Source organism: Varanus komodoensis, unplaced genomic scaffold (genome assembly GCF_004798865.1).
Source record: "Varanus komodoensis strain SLA01 unplaced genomic scaffold, ASM479886v1 scaffold18_3, whole genome shotgun sequence".
Classification (NCBI taxonomy): Eukaryota; Metazoa; Chordata; class Lepidosauria; order Squamata; family Varanidae; genus Varanus; species Varanus komodoensis.
Genome location: NW_025335549.1, coordinates 15,075,338 through 15,098,939, shown reverse-complemented (window position 1 = coordinate 15,098,939; position 23,602 = coordinate 15,075,338). Strand labels below are relative to the sequence as shown.

Below are 23,602 nucleotides of genomic sequence, written 5' to 3'. Positions count from 1 at the left end.
TTTTTTTTTTAAGTTCCTAATTGGAATGTTATTGTTACTAATCGAATACATCTTTGTGCTCAGTCTTTTCTTTTTCCTGCAAACAAATTAAAAGTTGAGATCGCATGGCATTCCTACAAAGTGCCTTCCAAGCATGAAATTTTTAGCATGGTATGTGTTAAAAGAGAGGATAAGATTTCACGCTCAACTATGCACAATGCTCTCAGTAGATTGCACTGGGAAAAGAGAACGCATGAGGAGCTGCGCTTTGCTTACTTCAAAGCAGCTGATGTCTCCATTTTGGTGAGCTGGGTGTATCCCACAGAGTTATTTCAGTGTTCTCCTGGTGTTGAAAAATGTGTAATTCTGGTAATGGTGTTTTCCTTTTCAAAAGGAGGCTGTGGTTAAAGGATAACAGTGGCGGTCAACTTGTGCCAATATTGCTTCAAACACGTGAATAACACACCCATTTGTGTGCCATACCAAGCATTTAGTCATGGGGAGGATGCAAAAATGTTCTAGTTAAGGGTGCAGTCCTATTGGCAGGTGCTATGAGGTTTCTGAGCATCCAATGCAAAGTGCAAGTTGTGGGAGTGATCTTTGCCATTGCTGCATCTCACGCTCTGTCTTTTATCTAGAGGGCCTTTTGGGGCTTCCTAGATTTAAGGCCAGTGAGTGGAAGGGAAGGAGGCTGGACACTAAATGGAAACATCCCAGTTCCATGGCCCCAGCCTTGCCCCATCCCTGCCTTCCAATATGCCCCCTTTCTCCCTCCAAGGCCCAGTTTGACCTCAGGGCAGAGAACTGGCATGGTTCTCTCTGAGCCAGCTGCAAGAGGATATAACTTCAGTTTCTGTTGGTTTCCCTCCAAACCTTGGACTAGAGAAGAGCCACTTGAAGTCTAGATTTGGAAATGATTGGTCCTGGGAACCTTGTGCATAGAGGTGGCCATAGTGAAGACTTGGGAGTCGTCTCAGTGGCCTCTGAAAGGAGCTGTGCAGTTTTCCTTTGCTTTGAGAGGGATCCTATGGAACCCTGGACAGCAACTAGAGGGCCAAAGGATAGTTTGGATTCCTGGGTCTGAGAACAGGGACAGATCTCTGTCTTTGGAGCTGAGGGTCCATCTCCTGATTCTACTTCATCCCTTGCACCTGGCGCAGAAATAAAACTGCCAGGATATTATGTGTGTTGAAGGAGCTTGATCCCTTCCCATGCAGCCCCCGGAACATCTGCAAAATGCCATCTCTGTAGTTGTTCTTGTGATGTAGCCACAGATGTTATGGCTCCTTCCATGCCAGCTGCAAGGGTAGCCAGAGGCTCCTCCAAGTTCAGAGTCATGGTTCCCACCTTGGAGCAATTCCCTGAGGTCAGAGCTAGGACTCCAAATCCTGTGATGACCTTCCAGACAACATCTCTTAGCCCATAGAGATGTGCCTTAAATGGTTTAATCAGTGGAATCAGCTCCAGGGAACATAGTGAGACTCACTTCTGAGTAAAATCCATAGATTCATGGAAATAAGGGGCAAACATGCACTCTGTTAGTGAAAAAGGCTTGCAAAGATATTTGCTAAAATTGCATATAAAATGCATATATTAGTAAAATATGTATGGCACCATACATACATTTTTGCATGTGTGCACAAAACATATAAACTGATGGGGGAAAGATTAAAACGATTTAAGACTGGGAGATGCTGAAATTAAGAGATTCACCCCTTCCTAAATTTTAACCAGTGGACAGATGTTTAGTATTTATCTTTGTGTTTGGGATAAACCTTAAAACAAAACTCAAGGAAAGAGCGGATGGCAAACACACCGGGGAATGACAGCGCGTTCCCTGTGGCTGAACTAAGTGGGATGTCTTCGCAATTATTTCTGCATGCTCAGGTCCAGTACAGCAGAAGAGAAACACTTGTTAAATCATTCTAGTGTGTGATATCATAGCCTATCCCGAGTCCTAGGTGTTGGGTACATGCACATGTTAATTGTGAATACATCGTGTTTTTGGGATTGTGTGTAGTTTCCTCTTTTTCCCTTGCAAAGACAAGGGGCACCTCAAGAAAAAATAATGAAAATGAACAAATAGACAGCAGCTCTTACCACTCTTTGAGGACTCTCATGAAGTGGAACTCATTTTTTTACATTATTTCCACTATCATAAACAATTTTTGCGATCACTTTCCCATAATAGGCCATCCTGAGACAGTTGTGGTCAGACAGTATACAAAAATCTTAAACAAACAAACAAACATACACTTTTTGGTATACATTCATCAAATGAAGAACAGCATTTCAAAATTCAAAAAAGCATAGATATCAAAATATAACAGTGTCTATTTATTTATTTAAAACTTTTATATGCCGTCCCTTATGCATGGCATCTCAGGATGGCTTACAGTGTTCCCATCCATGTATTGGTTCAGGATGTATAAATGATGTGAAATTAGCACATGCATCAAACAAATTCTCCTTCCTTCCAGCAGTGGGATGCAAGTTCCTGAGCCGCTATTTCAACCTGTCTGAAATGTTGTTTGGCTTTAAGCTATAACACAATAAGGATTCTACTTGCAGTGGGTGGGGGGGGGATGCTTTTGCCTGAGAAATACTCCTCCAAATGTACAAAATTGCACCACATTTTTCTGCATCTTGTGTGAAGCTTCTGGGACAAGGAAAGCAGTGCATCCATTCTGAGAACCATCTGTCTCCAGGGTTTTCCCCGGGGCAGTTAAGCTGAATGTTCGGATCGTCTCCAGATGAAATTTTCCTGAAATCCAGCAGCAAGTGAACGTGATGGGATTATAAAACTGGAGGTCTATATTTCACTGCAGCAATATTTGCGCCCACTTCAATTATGCAGCCTCCTCTTTTACACTCCATCTATTTCAGTCTCACTGCATCACTTATTTAATTCATGTAACCAGGGACTGAAGAGGGTGATTGCAAGCCTAATGAAAGTGGTAGGGAGGGAATAACGGCTGTCCTTTAAAAAGACATAAAGACGTCTCAATGTGAGAAGCTTGACCTTCACCACAAAGCACATACTAAATGCAAGTGGTGCAAGTGCCAAACAGGAGTTTGAAAATGCATGTTTTATGGATGCACATCAAAGAGCTGAGATTGGCAGTGTTTCCTTTTAGAGAGTAGACCAGATGATAATTCTGGTGCATTGCTATGTAAAGGTGTGCAGGAACCCTCTGCCTTTTAACTGGCAGTGCCACATAACTTGGAACAAGTGGTTGTCCACTTCCACTGAGAAGCTATTAGGGATGAGCAAAGCAGAGCAGTCCCAACTATACTGGCGGTGCCCCTCTTAGGAATCCTTGGGAATCAGGGAATTGGTAGTGAGACTCCATGCATCTTCCTCAGAGTGAGATATTTTGAGCAGTTGTTGCCACTGAAACCTGAGCCAGGAGGTCAAAAGAGGCTGCAGTTTTGCAATTTCACACCTTTGAACCAAGAAGTGAAGCAAAATTCAGCTCTCCTTCAAAATTCGCACTTCTCCACATTTTCTTCCGGGATCTCCAATACCTAAGGGACCAAATGCATAGGCCAGGAGAAAGTGCACATGTATAAACAGGGAGGTGAGGAAAATCTTGCCAAATGTGTCTATTAGGCAGAACTGCAACCAAAAACAAAAACAAAAAGCCAACCTGCATGAGGAGAAATGCACACAAAAATCCATCCAATTATTTTAAAAATCTCAAAGTTCAGAATGAACCAAATTTAAGTCTAGGAAAATGAGAAACTAAGAAAACCCAAAATTGATAGGCTCATTCATTCCTAGACAATCCTCAGAAAATGCCAGGTAGAGGCAAAAATTATCTCAGCATTGATAATGGACAATCCAGTTTTTAGTAGTTGGTTGCATCTGGCTACCTATTAAGGCAGGCATAGCACTATTGTGTTATTTCATCATTACATCATTTTGTAAATTTCCCTTCCCCAGAAAAAGTAAACAAGGGAGGGGAATCATGTTTTCCTTATTATTTAACAAATCTTCAATCCCCCCAATCCCCACAAAAACAGAAATCTGAAAGTTTCCGAAAATCTCGGGTAGGGGGAAAGAAATCTGAAAAATTTCTCATTAATGTACACAATTTGGGGCATTTACTTCTCTCACAGTTGCATTATTGTATGTTTTATTTGGAGAACAACAGCACATGGTTCCCCAGAGAGGTCCGCCTTCCCCAGAGAGGCCCACCTGGCGCCGTCGTTATTTGTTTTTCGGTGCCAGGTGAAGACCTTTTAATTCAAACATTATTTTAATTGTTAATATTATTTATTTATTTTATTCTTTGGCCAGGGCGACTTAATTTATATTGTTTTATATTATGTTATTTATGTTTGTGAGCCTCCCCGAGGCTTCGGCGAATGGCATTGAAGTTCCCTAAATAAATAAATAAGAAGAGTGAACACTGAAGGATAAATGCATTCTGGTCTGCCTATTGATTTTGGAACTGTGAATTTCATAGGTACTCATCAAAATACCAAATGAACTGGATTCCTTAGCAGAAAGCAAGCTTCAAATACAGAAATGCAAAATCCAGGGCCAAATCTGGTTCAGGAAGAGCCTATAACCATCCTTACTTGTGATTTTGCCAATAAGGTACATAAGATACCCTTTGCATGTAGAAACATTTAATAGCATGATGTGGTGGTTAATAGAAAACACACCAATGCAACGCTGAGAGCTATGAAACTTTACCAAATGGTGGAAGTTGTCAGTATGCAAAAGCATCAATCCTAAATCCTCACTTGGCGCATGAGAGATATTGAACTTGCGGGGACAATCCTTTGAGTAGACCTGAACTGAATTGTGCTAGAACGAAGCAACATCACTTGCTTACAGCATCACTCAAACTATTCCATAGTTCCGCATCCTGATCCTGATTCCTGCAGATGTGGCGGACTGGTAGATCCCAGCACCCCTCAGCCAAGAAGACACATCTGGAAGACAGAAAGTTCGGGAAGGCTTCTGCTGTAATTTGATTGTCCAAAGAGTCCATTTTTAGCTTGCTGCTAATGTCTAAAACCAATAGTGTAACAGAGCCATGTAACAACTGAGATTTAGCCAGGAAATGCCTTAGCAATGCTTTTCAGAGCAGCTGAAGAAATGACTGCTTCTTCATCATACCTTGGAGCAAGGGAAGTTTGAAAGGGAGGCTGCGAAGCTTGGATGTCTTAATTAGGATGCTCAGCTGGTTGAATATTTATCTAATATTTAAAGGCATGCTGACATTACTTTCCAGCCTACAAGTGCAGTTAAGTCTGGAGGTAGAGAATGCAAAGATATTTATAGTATAGAGATGAAGAGAGGGTGCCTCGAATTCAGGAAAATTAAAGGTTTGGAAGATTTCTTGTTCATTTCTTTGAAAAAAGAGTCTGTCAAACTTGTTTTCTTTTTGCTGTGTGTGGGAAGCAGCAGAAGCAGAGCTGCTTTGTAAATTTCGTTGTTACAGCAATGATGAAGCATGCATTTCTGGACTTGCTTTCTGAAACTGGCATGGAATTCAGGAATGGGTCCCTTTCTAGTGAGGGGAGAGGTCATTTGTGGTGTTTAGTGCAAGGAGAAATAGGGAGGAAAGGGACGCAGGGACTGCATGGCTGGGTTTATACACTTATGGAGGAAGTAAGAAGAGCTACTTTCTTCTCTGTGTCCTATAATATGGGTTTATCCAATGGATCTGAGAGAACCTGTGAGTTTATCCAATGAAAATGAGGCATGTGGTTCAGGGAAGACAGACAGGCAAGTGAAGGACCTCTTCACATGGGAACAGCACCTCTTTACGTTCTGATAACTCTCTGTTTCTCATTTCCAATCTTAAATTCACTTCTTTGAGCATTTTAAAATACATTTCCATGGAATCTCACATGGACTTTGTGTGCATTCTTCCTGCTTGCATGGAAGGTTGCGTGCAATTTTGCCCAATTCACACATTTTTACAAGCAAATTTCTAAATTGATAGACTTTAATGTTAATCTCGTGAGGATTAACCAAGATTAATTGGAACCAAGTTCCATTTGGATGCCAGGAAGCACTTCCTGACAGTCAGGACCCCGAGGGTGTGGAATGGGCTTCCAGTCTCACCTCATATGGCATCCCCTGCAAACCGGCCACCAAGCTTGTGGCCCTACGCTGCACTGACTCCAACCTGGTTATATCCTTTCTGTAATGAGGGGCCCAAAACTGAACACAATACTCTAGTTGCGGGCGCACCAGAGTCGTGTAGAGTGGTAGTAATACCTCTCCTGATCTAGAAGCCACACTTCTGGCTATGCAACCAAGGGTGGTGTTCGCCCTCTTGACCACCGCATCACACTGCTGGCCCATGTTTAGCCTGCAGTCAACCAGTACCCCGAGTTCCCTTTCACAAGTGCTGCTCTCCAGCCACTTGTCACCTAACCTGTACTTATGACACCCATTCCTGTGCCCCAAGTGCAAGACCTTGCACTTATCCACATTGAACGCCATCCTGTTGCCTCCTGCCCACTTCCATAGTCTGTCCAGATCCTTTTGGATCTGGAGTACCTGCTCCTCAGTTGTGGCCACTGCTCCAGTTTTAGAGTCGTCTTTTAGTGCGAATTTGATCAGCGGACTGTTCACCCCTTCTTCCATGTGGTTAATGAAAAGATTAAACAGGATTGGCCCCAGGACAGAGCCCTGGGGGACCGCGCTTGTCAGTGGCCATTGGGTACTGCTAACTAAACACTGCGTGGGGAGAGGGGAAAGTGGGGGGAGAGTGGAATTATGGGAGTTGTGTTCCAGTGATGGGAGTTGTAGTCCAACACATTGCGGGTCACCAGGTTGGAGAAGGATACCTGTAACCTCTAATTTGGAAATCGAAATAGTTAAGCGCGTTGTCCAAAGCTTGACCACAGGAGGGCAAAGTCAATAATAACGTGCGTAAGCAGGCAGACACGGACACCAACAGAAGCAAGATCGGCTGTGGTCCTGATGCCATAATAACAACAATCACACCGAGCCTGACATTGATTTCCCCCAGCATTTACTCTGGCAGGGAGCCCCCAAGATCTGCAGAAGAGGTTACCATGCATTCCAACTGTAGAAATTAATGAGACATCCATGCTGAGCAAAATGTTCTTCCAGAGCTGTCAGAGGCCACGAAATCCCCTCCTGCTCCCTACCCATTTTTCTGTCTGCTTTTGCAGAGATACCCAAAACTGCAGATAAAAGGAAGTGCTTATTTCATTCATGGCCACATTTTGCCCTTACCTCATCTCTGCAGGTGGACAGAGGGCCTCAAAGCCCTGCATCTCTTTTCTTCATTACTGTGCCTAGAATATTGCAAGGAGCAAGCAAAAGTGCTCTCCAAATTTGGGATATATTAGGAGATGCACTCTGCACTGACTGTTTCTGCAGTGACATGCTAGAGAGTAGGGACGGATGGTGGTGGAGCTGGGGAAACCCACCAGTTTGAACAAGAATAACCGAATGGGATTGCTGAAATGCCAGACCCCCATCCAAAGCTTGGTTTCAAGGTTGCAGTGGTCTTAATGATAAACCAAAATGCAAATTTGTCACCAATGGCCTCTCAAAAGTCTCCACGCTTGTAGGAGAGATAGGGAACCCTGGTCAAAGCATTCTGACTCTGGATGAGGTCAGAATTCTATTTCATGAAGGAAAGGAGAGGACAACTGTTTGCTTTGCCTCTCTGGTTTGAAGCCCTATCAGCCCACTGTTCTAAAGGACAAGGAGAAGCTACCCTTCCAACTGAACTTTAATACCGCAACTTCCTCCACTGTTTCCACCAGCAATGTACCGGTTTCTGCAGGGAGGGAGGTAAGAGTGAGCGAGCATTTATTTGCTAGCAATGCGCTCTCCACCCAAGGCCATTTTAGCAGTTCCTTGCAAATAATGAAAGGATGGGAGAGAAGATAAACTGAGGTATTCCAGACATATATATCTGCATTTTACCTACACAGGACAGGACAGAGGAGCTATCAGGACTCAACTGCTGCTGAAAAAATAGGAATCTACAGCTATTTTAGCATGGATGCTCCAGTGCATTTGCAGCAAATGTTTTGACCGACACATTGGCAGAAATGTTGACAGTAGTCCAATGAAACTTTCCTGCAACACAAGTCGATAATCCAACCGCTGACACCATTGGCTACGAATGCATTGTTTATATGGAGGAAAATAGCATCTCAGCTTGGGACTAATTGGATTTCTCATGTTTTGAAGGCACCAAAAGTTCACCAGACATGTTCAATTCCCTTTGAATGGTTATACTGGGCAACTTGGCTAGTGGCCAAGCTTCATTCTACTTTATTTCAAACTAACACGCAGTTGCGGGGGGTGAGTGAGCTTATAGATAACCTTTAAATAGAGCAGCACTTATTTGTTCTTGTCATAGGGCTAAACTAAAAGGTCTCAGCAACTTTTTTGGGGGTGTGGGGGATGAAATACTTTAGAAAGGAATGTCCAAAACAGTTCCTCAAAATGTTCAAGACGTTTGTGTTCAGTTTTGGGCCCCTCATTACAGAAAGGATATAGCCAGGTTGGAGTCAGTGCAGCGTAGGGCCACAAGCTTGGTGGCCGGTTTGCAGGGGATGTCATATGAAGCGAGACTGAGGGAACTGGGTCTCTTCAGCCTGGAGAAGAGGAGACTCAGAGGGAATATGTTGGCGACATACAGGTATGTGAGGGGACGTCACATGGAGATGGGTAGAGACCTGTTCTCCCCTGCAGAGGAAGGCAGAATGCGCTCCAACGGAGCAAAGCTCAGGGAACCCAGGTTCCATTTGGATGCCAGGAAGCACTTCCTGACAGTCAGGACCCCAAGGGTGTGGAATGGGCTTCCATGGGAGGTGGTTGAGGCCCCATCGGTGCGGGTGTTCAAGGATAGGCTGGACGTGCACATGGTGGGCATGTCGTGAGCGGAGTCGGCTGGTGCTGGAGGTCAGACTAGATGCCCGGGAGGCCCCTTCTGACTCACTCTGTTTCTATGTTTCTATGTTTGCCTCTATCACATCCCATTTTGCAGCTGTCCCAGTCAGCTGCAACTTCGAAGCCTCTCTTTCTTTTAAAAAGTCCTTTTTGCTCATGACATCAAGAAACCAACTCAAGCCACGTGTGCAATGAGGTCACTGAAGGTGAAGGTGCATTATATGAGTTTGAAGGGAGGGGAATGACCTGGCTTCAGATCTCAGAGCTCAGGACATCAGTTCCAGAGGGTCATTATGAAGCCATTCTATGGAAGAAAAAAGCAACAGGGAGATCTTGTCTTGCCGTTTCTCTCCATTGTCGAGTCAGTACCACAGTAGTGGCTTTAGTGGCCACATCCTGGTAATATCATCCTCACTGATTCTCTTGTCGCATTTCCTGTGTCTTTCCTTAAAGCATTTATTGCTAGGAAGACAAGGAAGCCTTTAGACCAACTAATGATATGCCAGATATCCGGATGGATATATTTCCATTGACATGCACTTTCTCCCGGGAGTTCTCTCTTTCTTTGGACTAATTATGGAATGTAATTAGAACAACTGATTAGAATAAACATAAGCAGCAACCAATCTTTTCAACTATGCTAGGCATACTTAGAAGTAAAGTATTTATTAGGCTTAATTGAGAATTGTCATGGGCCGTGGTTAAACCACTTAGTAATGGAACTAATCCAGGTGACTCCCACCAGGTTTCCACGAACGTTCCATGCCGGGTGGGCCGCCCCTGTTCACTGGGCCCAGCCATTATTTGGAGGCGAGATAAACAAACATGCAATATGTGCCCCTTCCTGAGCACACATGACATAATTCCATCCCATACATAGAATCTCATCAGCCACAACAGAAAGGAAAAGCTGTTTTAATTTGTAGTTGCACTTGTTTCATTTATGAAATTAGACCCATCCTGGGAATTCTCCACCTTGCCCTACAAACCCGCTTTTGCTCCCTCTAGCCATTGTTATTAATAGTACTACTATTATTGAAGATTTTGTCTATTTTTTCTTTAAGCCACATTGAGAGATTTTACTATATTAAACTATGCACAGATATCAGAATGTAAGCATAATGATACAGACTTGTTGACTATTTTGCAAGCTGTTAGATGGTCCTAATAAAAATGATATTGGACAATAGTGGGCACAACGGTTGTTCTTGGGAATAGATCTATTTCCCCCTTACTACTTTTCCTCTGCTGCTCAAAGCACGTAGAGATGTAAATATTTTAATGTATATTAAAGTATGCACATGCTGCCAGATGCATTTTGTTGTTGCTCTGCAAACCATATTGCGAACTTGAAAACTTGAAAATATATTGATTTGAACTGAAAGTTGCATTCAAGTCGGTGTGAACTGGATAAAACCTAATTAAAAATTAACTGAAATAAATCTCTCAGCCATAAGGCATTATTCACAAGAGCCACTTAATGATGATTAAATGTACATGTGCATCTGACCGCCAAGCATTTATATCTACTTAACGATCAAATGCATATTCAAGAAGCAAGGAAATCTGTGAACATATTTTATATTCAGAAAAAAGTTTCCTGTTTGTTGAGTTGTGGCTCAACTTAAGTTTGAGCTCTCCAAAGAGTAGGTGAGAGAAAGCACTGTGCAATTATCACTATTTCCAGTAGATCCTTCAGGGACTGAGTTATCTTGTTCTTCTTGAATAATTGCATCGGATATTTCATGATAAGCTACAATTAAGCTGTCATACAGAGGAGCACATGGGAGCATTTCTGACTTCTTGCTTATGGCTTGTGCTGCCTACATTCTCCGTTCTTTCATCATCATCAACATCCTTGAGAGAAGGAAGTGGGGCTTGGACATGCATGGGATTCCATCTTGCTTCCCCTTGAAATTTGGGAATTAGAAAGGCATCAGGTTTTGGGGATCTGTTCTACATGAACAACACATGACTTGACAAGTGTCTTCTGACTCATAGGAGACTTACATGACTTCAGCTTACAGAAGTGCGGAGATTTTGGTTCTGGTCATTTGGCTGGTTAACAAAAAATGACGTGGGAAATTCTTGCACAATTGTGTTGTGAACCATGGTGTTGTCCCAGTCCTGGCTCCTGAGCACACCTCTCCAGGCTGGAGAGGAAGAAGCAGCTGCAAGATCTTTCACTTTGCTAAGTTTATCCATTACAAAGCTGAGAAAGAAAGAACGAATGAACAGCCAGATGAACGAACGAATGAACAAACTGGAAAGGTCACATATTGTAGTATTTTGCAAGGCAGATGTTCTGATCCATTTTGCTAAAAGCATAGCACAATTTGGAGAAAAGGGTGGAGAGGAAGCTGCCCTGTATGGAAATGAAACCCAAGTTGAATGCAAGGGCTGTCCATTAAAGCTAAAAGGGATGACTTTGTTCTTTTGGTAGGTGACCTGTCTCCATGATTTCTTCGGGGACGATGATGTATTCATTGCCTGTGGTCCAGAAAAATTCCGCTATGCACAGGATGACTTTTCTCTGGATGAAAACGGTAATATCAATCATATTATTGCATTGGGAATGGGAGGGTGTCCCAGTTCATGTCTCCAAAGGAGGGTTTGTTTTAAGTCTGGGTATGTGTGTGAGTCAGTCCTTTAGTAAAGGCAGCCTGCATTTTAAAAATACACTTTGATTTCTTGCTGCTGTGAAATTTCCATGCACGATTCTTATAGTTCAGTGATGCTTAACGGGAAAGTATGCACATGAATCTGGCTAGTTCCCACTGTTGGCCTTGCATTCATGACCAATCCTTGCAGATTCCCCTTCTCCACTTTGAGGCAGTTTGATGTGCATGAAGAAAAAATGCCCATCAAGTTGTTTCAAACTCTTTCTCTTGACTTCCCTCAAAATAAGACAAATACTTCAACCGATGAAATATCTCTCAAATTGGTTTCAAACCATCCTTTAGCCACAACCTGGTGACAGTCAAAGTTGCTGCAATGTCCACCCAACTGCTACATGACCCGTCTTGCTTGAACTCTGTTCCCTCTCCTAAAAATTCCTCACATGTTTTGCTTAAGGACAAACCCCCCAGACTGGCTTTGGATTTCACACTTGGCAAAATTTTGCTGTCAGCTGCAGTGAAGAGCAATTCGCACAACCAAATTGCCTGCTCTGCTTGTGCCATGTCCTGTGCTCTGCTAGGCTCCAGCCACAGTTACGAGGCAGACACGATGTCTGGAATTCAAGTGCAAGAGGATAAAATGTCCTCTTTTCAGAGCAGTCTACTAATTGGGGTGTACTGGCCTACATGACTTCAGACCCAATTTCAGCTTTTCATCGCATGCAGAAATGTGTGGCTGGGTTATCGTTCTCTGGGAGGCTCACGTGTCTTTCTGTGCACAGAGACATTTAAAAATGCAGCCTGCGGTTTCCCACTGATTGAGCAGTCTGTGCATCTCATCATCTAATGGGCACTGACGGATTTGCCACAAGGCAAAATAGGTGGTCTCATTAACAGTGCCAACATTACACACTTCATAGGAGCTGCAAGATCTGTAGGGAAACGTCATCTTCATTATATCCATATGGATGCAGTTGGTATTAGATACTTTGGTAGTTTAAACAGGGAGGATCAGCTCCATGGCAGGGCTCCAAGGCCTGAGAATTGTCCTTCCTTCTCGCCTCCCTCCCTCCCTCCCAATAAAGCAATTCCATGGACAATATTGGGTGAAATGTGAAACCAGGCTTAAAGGGCTCAATAGCGTGTTCCCCAGTAGCAGCTTTCTCCCCTCCCCACTATGCAATACACAGGACAAGCAAACATGTGCAAGCCTGCTAGTCTTTGTGTAATTTATATCTCTTAAAGATTTCCACATTTTTCCATAAAGAATGGCCCGGAACTTGATGGGTGGGGCAATTTTTTTACTCTAAGAGGTTTTGCAACAACCCTCTGGGGCTGTGGTTGAATCCCTGGGATTTTCTGGGTTTTCCATGCTCACATCTGGCATAGCACGGACAACTCAGCTGACTGGAGGATGTGCACAAATTCCGCATGGCAAAAAGTGGAGTGCAGGTATTGCATGAGAAGGAAAGCCCAGCATTCAGTTACTCTTTGGCATCAAATGGCACCTGTGCTTTCCTTTCAATCCATTTTACCAACAGCAATGCATTCTGTCCTGGTGCAATTTGAAATGATGCACTTGTTCATCAGCAGCGATCTTAGACATTCAAATTCTCAGGAGAGGCTGAAACTTTCAGAAACTTTGACTATTTTTGTTGCATGATTCATAAAAGACATGAACTTTGCATTCAGGTATTATTTTTCTGAACATTGGTATCAATACATCAGAGTCATTACAAAAAAATCTCTGAATTCAAAGTACAATAAGCTTTCAAAGAATATGACTTTGGGAGCATGAATCAGCAATCTGTCTCATGAATTAGGCATATACCTAGGCTGGAAATAAGCAAGAGAAAGATAAATCTGTCCTCCCTGAAGGTTTCCCATCTGGTCTGCAAAAGAGACCTCAGCCCAAGAATCCCCTCCCCCTCGTCTATTATGTCATCCATTTTCTCCTTTTCCTATCCCTGCAGCAACATTTCTGCCAGAGTTCTCCTCATATGTGACTCAGCAGTCTAGAAACCCACAGGAGTAAGTTAATGTTCTCCCTATCCAAATTTCTCCCCAAATTTGGAAGCTCTAAAGGACTCCATCTTATTTCAAAAATGAAACTTCCTTCTTGCTTCTTCATCGAATTTCCAAAACTTGTTCCAAACCCTGGGCAAGTGCCGCTTCTCCAGTTCCTCCATATCCCACTTCCTCCTGCTCATTTGTGCAGTGACGCTAGTACAAATATGCAGATCTTAGTTCTCACTGTGTGGAACTCTTTTTTGAACCTGAAAACTCTGGAAACGGTGCAGTTGCCAATCAGAAACACTGCGAAAATCCATCCAGCTCAAATGAAATTGATTTCCCAGCATGATACATCCATCCATGGATGGTCGGATGGTTGGCTGCAGAGACACACAATTACTAGCATGTTTAGCAGCGGACCAGCTGAGGCAAAAGCCAAATTGGCCCCTTTCTGGTTCTCAGACGGAAGTTGGTTGGGTTGGAACACAATCTTTTTTTCTCCAGCAGGGGTGATGGGAAGGGGACTTTCACTACACCTGAGGAGGTTATTCCAAGCTTGAGGGGTGCAGGGAAGGCCCTGTGGCACCCGCAGTTCTAGCCTTCCACACTGCCCTGTTATACATCCCCGCTTCCTGGTCTGTCGCCACCTCGTGTGCCTCATGGTGAGCCAAGCCCTGCATGGCTCAGCAAAGAATTCTGGGCTGCCCCATTTATTCACATCCGTGCTTGGGAATGTGCAAAGAAAGGGGACTACCATGCCTCTCTTGCCTCCCTCCCTCTGCGTGTAAGGAAGTAGCTAGAGCAGGTTAGTTTGTATTCCCCAAGAAGCTGAAGGCACGTGTCTCTCACTGTGATGGCTTTTGTCATGAGCAATTCTGCATGCATGACTGAAAGACAGCAAGTGACGTGAGAGGCATCGGCTGCCGCTTGATGGGCCATCAAGTTGCCAGTCGAGACAAAACGTTCTCTGTCTCCGATGTTTCCCCCCGCTCTGCTCCTTGCTTTTGCTCTCTTGGCAAAAAGGTTAGCCCATCTCCTTTCTATCTGTGTCTCTTGGCAGCCTTGACAGCAGGACTCACTCGTTCTCCGGGTCTGCAAAAGCCTTTCTTTCAAGCCCAATGTCTAACTCCGATCGCTGGCTCCCAATGTGCCACATTTCCCCTGCTGACATTGCATTCTAGCAGAAGTGACCAAATTATTTCTCTCTCCCCCCACCCCCCAGTTTAATCAGAGAGGAATACAGTAGACATTATTGCCAACCTCTGCCCTGCCTACTGGCGTATAAAATTACTTGGCCTTCAGCTCAGCCCTTGCCAGCAAACAGTGACGCCGCTGCGTAATCCTGAGGTTTATTACTTCGCTGAGCAGCCATGACACTTCCCCCATGTTTAATTTTCACGGTTATATATGATATGCTGTGGAGGATAAAATAGTGTCAGAAATGTCTCCTCCTAATTAGACCAGCGCACTATCCTCGGAGAACCATACAAAATTATCGTGCTGAAGCGAGACCCTGAAGCGAGACCTCTGGCAGACTGTCTAGAGTGAGTGAAAAGGAGCTGAATGCCTCATGAAAAGCCGAAGGGGAGAACTTAGCATGATCACATCTTCAGGACAAACAAAATTACAGCTGAGCACAAAAAGAAGCCTGTGGATGCAGGAGGGATTGATCCCAAAAGGGTTTGTCCCAACGCTAAAGAGGTTGCTAATATATACTTTGGGTTTTCCCTGAAGACTGCAGAGGGACAATTCAGTAAGACCTATAAGACTCTTGCAGCTGCAGCTTCTAAGGACCCCTTTGTCCACAAGCCAAACGCCCTGCACCTCAGTTGCAACCAGATCCAGTGCGTACAGTCTTCCACTGACGCAAAAACCATTTTATGCCTCACTTGTATGAACTTCCTCTGGCAAGATCTCAGGGCAGCCTCTTGGTGCTGAATAGCCACCTAAGATCACCCGTGCAGCTGCATGCATAGCTATACCTTGAGCATGCGTGTCAAGTCACCCTTGCTAAGCTGGAAAGGCACTGGTCTGCAGCTGGATGGGTGACCACACGTGGCAGCAAGGCCTCAAAGCCGCCTTCCAACTGCACTACTACTGTTCTATCCCAGTGTAACTCAGTATTTCAGCTTTCACTTGCTTCTCAGCTTTCTCTTGGTCCTTCTGAAACACCAGCCAGCAAACCTCCTCCCTCCCCCTCCACTAGCTCCATTTATCAGTTGTAGCTCCCTAACTGTCCTTTTACAATGGCCATTTTCCACCTTGCCAGGATCCCCAAAATTTAAATCCATGTGATGCAGGTTCCATCCAACTATGTTCAAAATAATGGTTCAAAGCATGATTTTTAGGCCTCTGGGGATTCTGTATGGGTTCCGATGTGTCCTTTCTAATAGGGATGGTTAAGGATTTCAGACTTTGTAAGTTCTAACACAAACTGATCTAATCTGCTCCTCCCAAATGGATATGCAGATTGGAAATAAGTGATCCATTGGCTTCAAAATCCATACACTTCAAATGCATTTTGGGTTCCTTTAAAATATAAGTCTGTATTAATAAAAAATAACATTTATTTAAATACAAATTTCAGTTTTGTGATTTAAAAAATACGAGCCCTGTCTAGAGTTTTCACTGAGCTATGGCTGTTCCTCAAAGTGCTTTTCTGAAGCAATGGTTGAAATCGCAGCAGCATCTTTCACATCGGCAAAGAGCCTAAGAGCAAAGCAAGCATTTGATGTGGATTTGGCTTTGTTTCCCAGAGTGCCGGGTCATGAAAGGGAACCCTCCAACAACCCCAGGTAGCAAGTCATCCCCAACTCCACAGAAGAGCTCAGCGAAGAGCCCAGCTCCTGTGCGCCGGAGCAAATCCCCCGCTGATTCAGGTAACCCTCAGGATGGTGAGTGACCACTCTTTTCCCAACAGATAAATACCACCCCCCGGGGATCTGAGAGATGACTGAGCAACCAGTAGGTCAAGACACACCTGTCCCTTCCCCCAGCTTCCAGGGTGATCCACACTCAACCCACTCAGCCCTTAAAGAGGAGGGATTGTGCTGTCTGAACCCAGTAACTGGGTTGTGGGATGTTGCTGAAATGTGGGTTACCATGTTGCCTGAACCCAGGCAAGGTAACAAACAAGGATGTTACTTCTTAGTTCACAACCTAAGAAGTATCCATGGGTTGCTCATCCTTAGCCATGCAGCTGGGTTCAAACCACACAATAGCCCATGTTTCAGCAACAAACATGGTTCAATGATGGCTTATTGAGTGTGAGTTATTGTGTCATCTGAACCAAGTGACTGAATACATTAAGATGTACTGAGCATTTCAATTTCTCCCACAGTCTTCAAGCTTCACCCCCAAAACATGCACAGAATCAGTGTTCCTTGGCCATTTGCCAGCTCATAAGAAAAAGACATTTTTGCTACATGTCTTGCAAAAATGCAAAGTAAGACCTTGGCAAATGGTAGGAGCAAGATGAGAAGGGAAAAAGAGATGCTGAATAAGGACATGATGAATAAAATATGATCTGGCCCCGTGTTTTGTGTAACGCTTACCCACTTCCCTGGAAGGGAACTGCATGCTGTATCTTTTAGTCAGTAATCTGGACGTCTTTGCCTAAAACTCAGCTTTACCAGTGGCCAACATCTGTCCTGTGGCACATCCAGTGAGCTTTAGGGCAAAGCTGGGAAGAGTACCCAGATTTGTTGAGTCCCAGTCTAACCTTCTAACTACCACGCCAGACTGACTCTGACGCAAAATCTTGCATTATTCGTTTAAAACCGTGTAAACCACCCAGAGAGCTTTGGCAATTGTGCTGTATAGGTATGTAATAAAGAACATGAATGAAATTTCAGATTTCCATTGTGTGTGTCTGTGAATAGCTATAGATATGGATGGGTGTTGAATGTTACTTGGCCCAGAGCATTCCTAAGTGATCAGCTATACTATGGATATGTCCAGAAAGGGGGAAATGTTCTATTTAATAACAGAGGCGCTTGCAGCTAGTAAAATATTTAAAAGCAGATTGCATAAGGCTGCCTCCAAGCCATGCAATTATTCCCACTTCCACATTCTATTTGAATCATAATGCCCTAATCATTCTCCTATTATTTCATGCACCAATCTGAAATCATATGCAGATATGATCAAAGCTCCCCCCACTCGCCCTGCAAAAAATTAGCCATAATGGCGTACTTTAATTAGGTATTCTTCATTGTAGAAAACAGTGCAAAAAGGAAGGCATGCACAGAATGCTAATTGCATTGAGTGTTGGCAGCCAATCTTCTCCCCATTACAAGTGTAACAGCTATTTTTTGGAGAAGCAAATTTTTCCATGGTCAATGCAGTAAGCGAAACATCCTCAAAGTTGCAATGAACACCATCAAAATCAATGTAATATGTGATCGAGTGAAATATGGAGAGGAGTGGTTGGGATGGGGTGATGCTTGTAACAAAAATAACCATGTTAGGAAAATGATTTCTTACCAATAAATTTAATGTATAAGCAGGTCTGGAATAGCCACTGCCAATAATGCTGTTAGATCCAATCTGATTTAGGGATGGTAGAGAAAAGAGAGCTACTTTCAGGAAGTATTGATTTAAACTTACTGCTAGAATTAAGAAAAATGATTTTAAGGTACCTTGTAGCTGAATGAACCTGCAGGAATGTTGCCCATGGGGTCATGAAGAGTCAAGGATGACTTTGCGACTGAACAACAATGGCGGAAAGAATGATATTTGTAGGCTTCAGGAAAGCAAATGGTTCTCCATCTTTGGAGAACCAGAGGCATGGAAGGGACCCTCAGGGCCACCCAGTCCAACCTCTTGCCAATGCAGGGGGCTGGGATCTGACAGACCAGATGTGGCTGGACTGATGGAAGCTGCACACCAACCCCATCTGAAGGACGGCTGTTTCCTAAGCATCCAACTCCAGCCTAAAAGCTTCCAGTGAAAAGAAGCTTAAAAGAGGAGTGTTTCCATGGCCTAAATATTTTGGGTACATATTCTAAATTCCATCCCACCACTCTGCATTGCCCTATGTTTCAAAGGAATCCTGAGAAGCCTTGTCTTGTAAACTGACCTCACAGCAGCGCCATCTTGGAGCATTCACAGGGAACTGACCGTTGCTGCTCAGCCATGCGCCCTCCGTTTCCTGCCTGGAGCAAGCTTTCTTTGTTGGTTGATGCAGGGAGGAACCCATGTAGCTTTAAGACCAATTAACATTCCCATGCCCTTTGCTGTAGCTATTGAGGGGAGAGCCATAGGATATTGATTTTACATTAAAACATAACCTTCTCAAGCTAGTGTCTAGCAGGTTGCACCTGACTGAAGAAGGAATGGTCCATCAGTAAGAGCCTGGATGGGTTCTGCCATTCCTGGCTGCTTAAATGGGCTATCTGAGAAACCAAAGCTTTTCCATGAAGCTACAAGATCAAGCAGAATGCCCAAGGAATGTCATTGTGACCTGACTTAGCAAGGATTCCCAAAGTTTCTTATTGCCATTGAATCTGACAAAGGAACAGCTCATACGAGGAAATCCTGCATCATGGTTTCATGCTCTAGCATGTAGCGATGGGAGAAAAAACATCCAGTTTGCATTTTACTGTGAACTTACTTTTAAAATAATATGCAAATCAGTGCACAGTCATTGTTTAAAATGTATACTTCAATGAGTTTTGCAGTGGAGCTATCCAATTAAAATGGGCACACCAAAAGGTGAATATTGGAGAAATTGACACTGAAAATGCATTGTGTTGGGAAAATACATGCAACGATGTATATCTTAGATAAAACTGTGCAGCTAAATTAATGCACAAAGAACCAGCATCACGCAGTTGGACTGGGACTGGGGAGGCCAGTGTTCATACTTGGTCGTGAAAATTACTGGGTGGCTTCGGACCAGTCCCTAAAGCTCAACTTAACTTAACCTTACAGGGTTGTCCTAAGGATTGAGTACACCACCTTGGTCTCCTCCTACTTCATTATCCAATTCATGCCTCCCCAGTCAAATGCAAACCCAGATGCAATCCAGATACAGCCTTGGCCCCTGATTTGTGCAACGAAATGTGTGAAAATTAGATGCATTTAAAAAGAATGCATGTGGCCAACTGTGCATGTGTAAAAATGAGTGCGAACATGCTTTAGTTGATGGAAGGAAGATGAGCATATTTCAGAAACTGTGCACAGTCAATGCGCACTTTTGAAAAAATGGACCCAAGAGACGCAAAGCGACTGGTCCTTGGCCTCAGTAGGTCACACTTTTTCCTGCCGCCGCTCCCAGTCTTGGCAGCCAGGTAAGTTCTGTTTGGGAAGCAGGAAAGATGTGGGATCATGCGATGGTGCGCTTCCCTCACTGATCATTGCAGGGAAAAAAGGAGGAAAGAGGAACTAGCTTGCTCCTCTCCGTCTCTGTGATCAGTCTATCGTCGTACCCCCAATTTGCACCCATGCCATTCGCAGCCCATTCAGCTGCAGGCAGCCTGATATCCAGCTAATACCATATTGGAAAAGGAAGGCCTATGAAACCTGCAGTTTGTGACTTATGTTTCTGTTTTGTGAATGATGGCTTTCATAAACTGAAGGCTTTTTAAAAGTATAAAGGAATGCATGCCTTGCTCACTCTTTCTCAGTACTGTTTCTTCTCTCGCTTTGTGGCAGCAAATGGGACATCAAGCAGCCAGCTGTCAACACCCAAATCAAAGCAGTCTCCGATCTCAACACCCACCAGCCCAGGGAGCCTCCGCAAGCACAAGGTATTACGTTTCTTATACCTTCCTAAAGCACCTGGCTGCTTATTCCCTGCCCCAAGCAGCCTGCCAGAAGGAAGAGTCACTACATGTGAACTGTACCTTCACTTGGCCCTGCCCCTTTAGAGACCTCCCTTTGCTTGACATGCGAGAGCTCAGGGAAGAAAGCACCTTGCCTTGCCAAAACAGGAATGAACGAGCAGTGCTGGCTAAGAACAGAGCTTTGGGATGTCATTGGTCCCAGGTTCCACAGCTGTTTTACACTAGAGAACACGGCCTAGGGGGATGCCTTTTTCTAAGCGTCCAGTCATGAGAATGGCTGCCAATTATGCATGGTGGCAAATTATATTCGTTAGTTTGAGATGTGCAGGGACACACACACACACACCTGCTTCCGGAAGAACCCCTTCCAGGGCGAGTGAATTAAATTCTAAATGGTCTTCCGGCCACCCAACTGGTAGTTTCCAACAAACATATTTTGCGGTCCTCCTAGAATGATTCGAGCCCACGAATGAGGCCTGACCTGATTTGTTGCCATTTCCTGACGCCTCTCTCCCATTGGCTGGCCCCCATATTTTATCTCTCCATGAGGAGTATCCACAGATGTTTGTTCGGACATAAACAATATTGTATAAACTAGCCCTTAATCATCTGCAGGATTTTCATGGCTGGAACTGTTCAGCACAATGATGTTCAAATCTGCAGTGTGCTTCCCCCATCTCCCCTCCTCCCACCCAATTCATTTCCTGTGTTGCATCTTCCTAATGAGATTCAACTAAGTGAATTCCTGCCGATCTTCAACACAACAGCCTCTGTGATCAATAACACGGGCGTCAGTTCAGGGGCGACAGGGCTTCTTCAGCAGATGCTGCTCCGCACAAGGAGCTTAAAGAATGAAAATCACTGCAAGGACCCGGGTTCTTTTGAGCAGCTTCCATCTCTAACAATGGTAGAAATGTAGTCAGAGATGTAGTCAGAAACATAATACCAGAGTATTTGTCAGTTTTCACTGACAAAGGAAGCAGTAAGGTTTTTTTTTTTAATCTTAAAGCTATTAATCCACCCGCTTTCATCTGCATTCATGCAGCCAGCACCTCGGTGTCGCACCAGCCCCTTTCAGCCTACATTTTCAGAGGAAGGTCTCTGTAATGCAGTTGCTGGGTGCTGGGCTGGAACTGGGGGGCATCTGAGTTCTAGTCCCCACTCGGCTCCGAATCTCACAAGTGGCTTTGGGCCACCCATGGATCCTCAGCCTAACCTACCCCACAGGGTTCTTGTAAGGATACAGTGGAGATGAGGGGGACCATCTAATTCACCTTGGGTTCCTTGGAGGAACAAGTGGGACAGAAATATCTCAATAATTGTTTTTGAAGGTCAGTATACTGGAGTTTGGAAAAGAAGGCATAGTCAAACCTCCTGATCATTCAGTTTCTAGCAGGTGGTTCCATGATTTTGTTTGTGATTCAAAAAGTACTTCTGAGGCTTACTAGTTGGCAGACCCATGTCTGACACAAACTCTAAGAAGGAGAAGACCTTTTGCAGACCTGAAACCAGCTTCTTGTGAATCAAGCAACACGTGCCATCCAAATCCATATCTTGAAGCTGGGCAACATCATTGCTTAACATTTTATTGAAGCAGGATCTGCAAGGACACTAGCAGAGGGGAGCATGTGTCCTCTTCCAGTAAATCTTTGAAGAGTCTAAGATGCAGGAAACTGTGCTCCATCAAGCAGTGAAAAACTAGCGAACATCCGCAGCTCCAAGCTACCAGTTTTATGTGCCCCTACAAGGAAAATTAATGTCAAGAGGAATGCTTCCTTCTGCAAGTGATAACATGCTATGCAATTACATTATCCATAGTAGCTTTCTGGGCACGGTTTGCCTGCAAGGGCTCTTGGGGTTTGCTGCAAACATCCCCTAATTTTCCATGCACCCTCTATGCCAGGAAGAAGTCTCCTTACATACAAATAGAGGCATCCTTCATTTGCATCCCTGGGTCGATGATGCTGTTCTCATTTGCAGTGACAGATGGTTCTTGTAGGAAAATGGCTCACCAACACGGACAGCCGGGCTTTAAAAAAATGTGCATGGGGAATCCATCAGGACTCAGACAGGCAGAGAGCAACATCCTGTATTTCTATGGCAATGAAGTCCCGTTGCTTCAGGGCCATGTGCTTCTTCCGTGCCTCTGTGATCCCAACAGAAGACTTGCCTTCCGCGAGTCACTTGAGTAATTCCTCATTGATACCAAGCTTGCAAATCGTGGGAGTTAACACTTTCCCCTTTCTTCTTACAGGACTTGTACCTGCCCCTGTCCTTGGATGACTCGGATTCCCTTGGCGATTCAATGTAAAGAAACCCGGTTCCCTGTGTCCACCGTACACACACTGTTTCAGATGCAGTGCAGTGCTTCTGCTGAAAGGAGCAGAGATCACCGGTGCTTGCAGATCAGTTGAAGGACACGCAAAGTTATGTCTTTTCCCCATTCTCTCCTATGATTTCTCCTCTGTGCCACAAAACCCACACTTGTCACCCAACAGAGATAAAGGGATACCAACCCTATGAGTAACTTCATAGGGAAGCTAAACATTTGACGTCAGGGTCACATGCCCTTCCTGCACCGCTCAATTGTATCTTATTTCACTCGGATGTGTTGATTTTATGCTTCGCTGCATGAAAGATGGCCATTTTCCTTTGGTCAGTATTCCATTAGCAAATTTCTCCAGTGGCCAAGAGGGGAACAGGTTGGCCTACCAGCATCTTTTTCCAAATATCAAACGGACACCAGCAACTCTGCGAAAGCAGGTCTGTTTCTACTATTGTATCTCTGAGTTTAACATCTGCATAATGTTTGACCTTCGTGTACTCTTGGCCAGTGGGAAATATAATCATTTCTTCAATAACATAAAACATCAACACAGGGGGATCAGATGGCGTAAAGAAATAAAGAGCCACATTTTGTCATGTCACTCTCAAATTGGGCACTGGAGTATATGTTAATAAATGGGATTTTAAGTCTGTAAATGACTGGCAATAAAAATGGTCTGGTTGATATGAAGTTACTCGAACTACTGAATGGTATCTCTCTATCTCTGTGGAGACTATTAATGCCTTGTAAACAGCAACACTGAAAACACTGTGAAAATTTTGTTTTCAGGTCTTTAACACCTCCATGTTGTTATTATTATTGATAATAACAAGAAATCAGTACACTTTTATAGAAGAAAACAATTTTAGCTGCATTTTAGGGAGTCAGTACGTCAAGCTCTTTTTTGAACTAGTGACTTTCTTTTGCTTAAAAAACAAATTAAAAATATACAAAAAAGTTCAGTACA

General features: G+C 43.9%; 1 protein-coding gene across 4 annotated transcripts in view; it reads left to right on the top strand.

Annotated features, from left to right (window-relative positions):
- Nucleotides 1-22,620, top strand: part of DCX (doublecortin) — a 60,282-nt gene extending 37,662 nt beyond the window's left edge. The window contains exons 3-7 of one of the 4 annotated variants that reach the window (XM_044427436.1): nt 11,334-11,436; nt 16,278-16,400; nt 20,179-20,273; nt 21,706-21,708; nt 22,564-22,620. In XM_044427436.1, the coding sequence (XP_044283371.1) occupies nt 11,334-11,436; nt 16,278-16,400; nt 20,179-20,273; nt 21,706-21,708; nt 22,564-22,620 (381 nt within the window). Of the gene's footprint in view, nt 1-11,333; nt 11,437-16,277; nt 16,416-20,178; nt 20,274-21,705; nt 21,709-22,563 lie in introns of all 4 variants that reach the window. The other 3 variants (XM_044427437.1, XM_044427438.1, XM_044427439.1) reach the window with 3 other exon arrangements.
- The last annotated feature ends 982 nt before the right edge of the window (nt 22,621-23,602 follow it).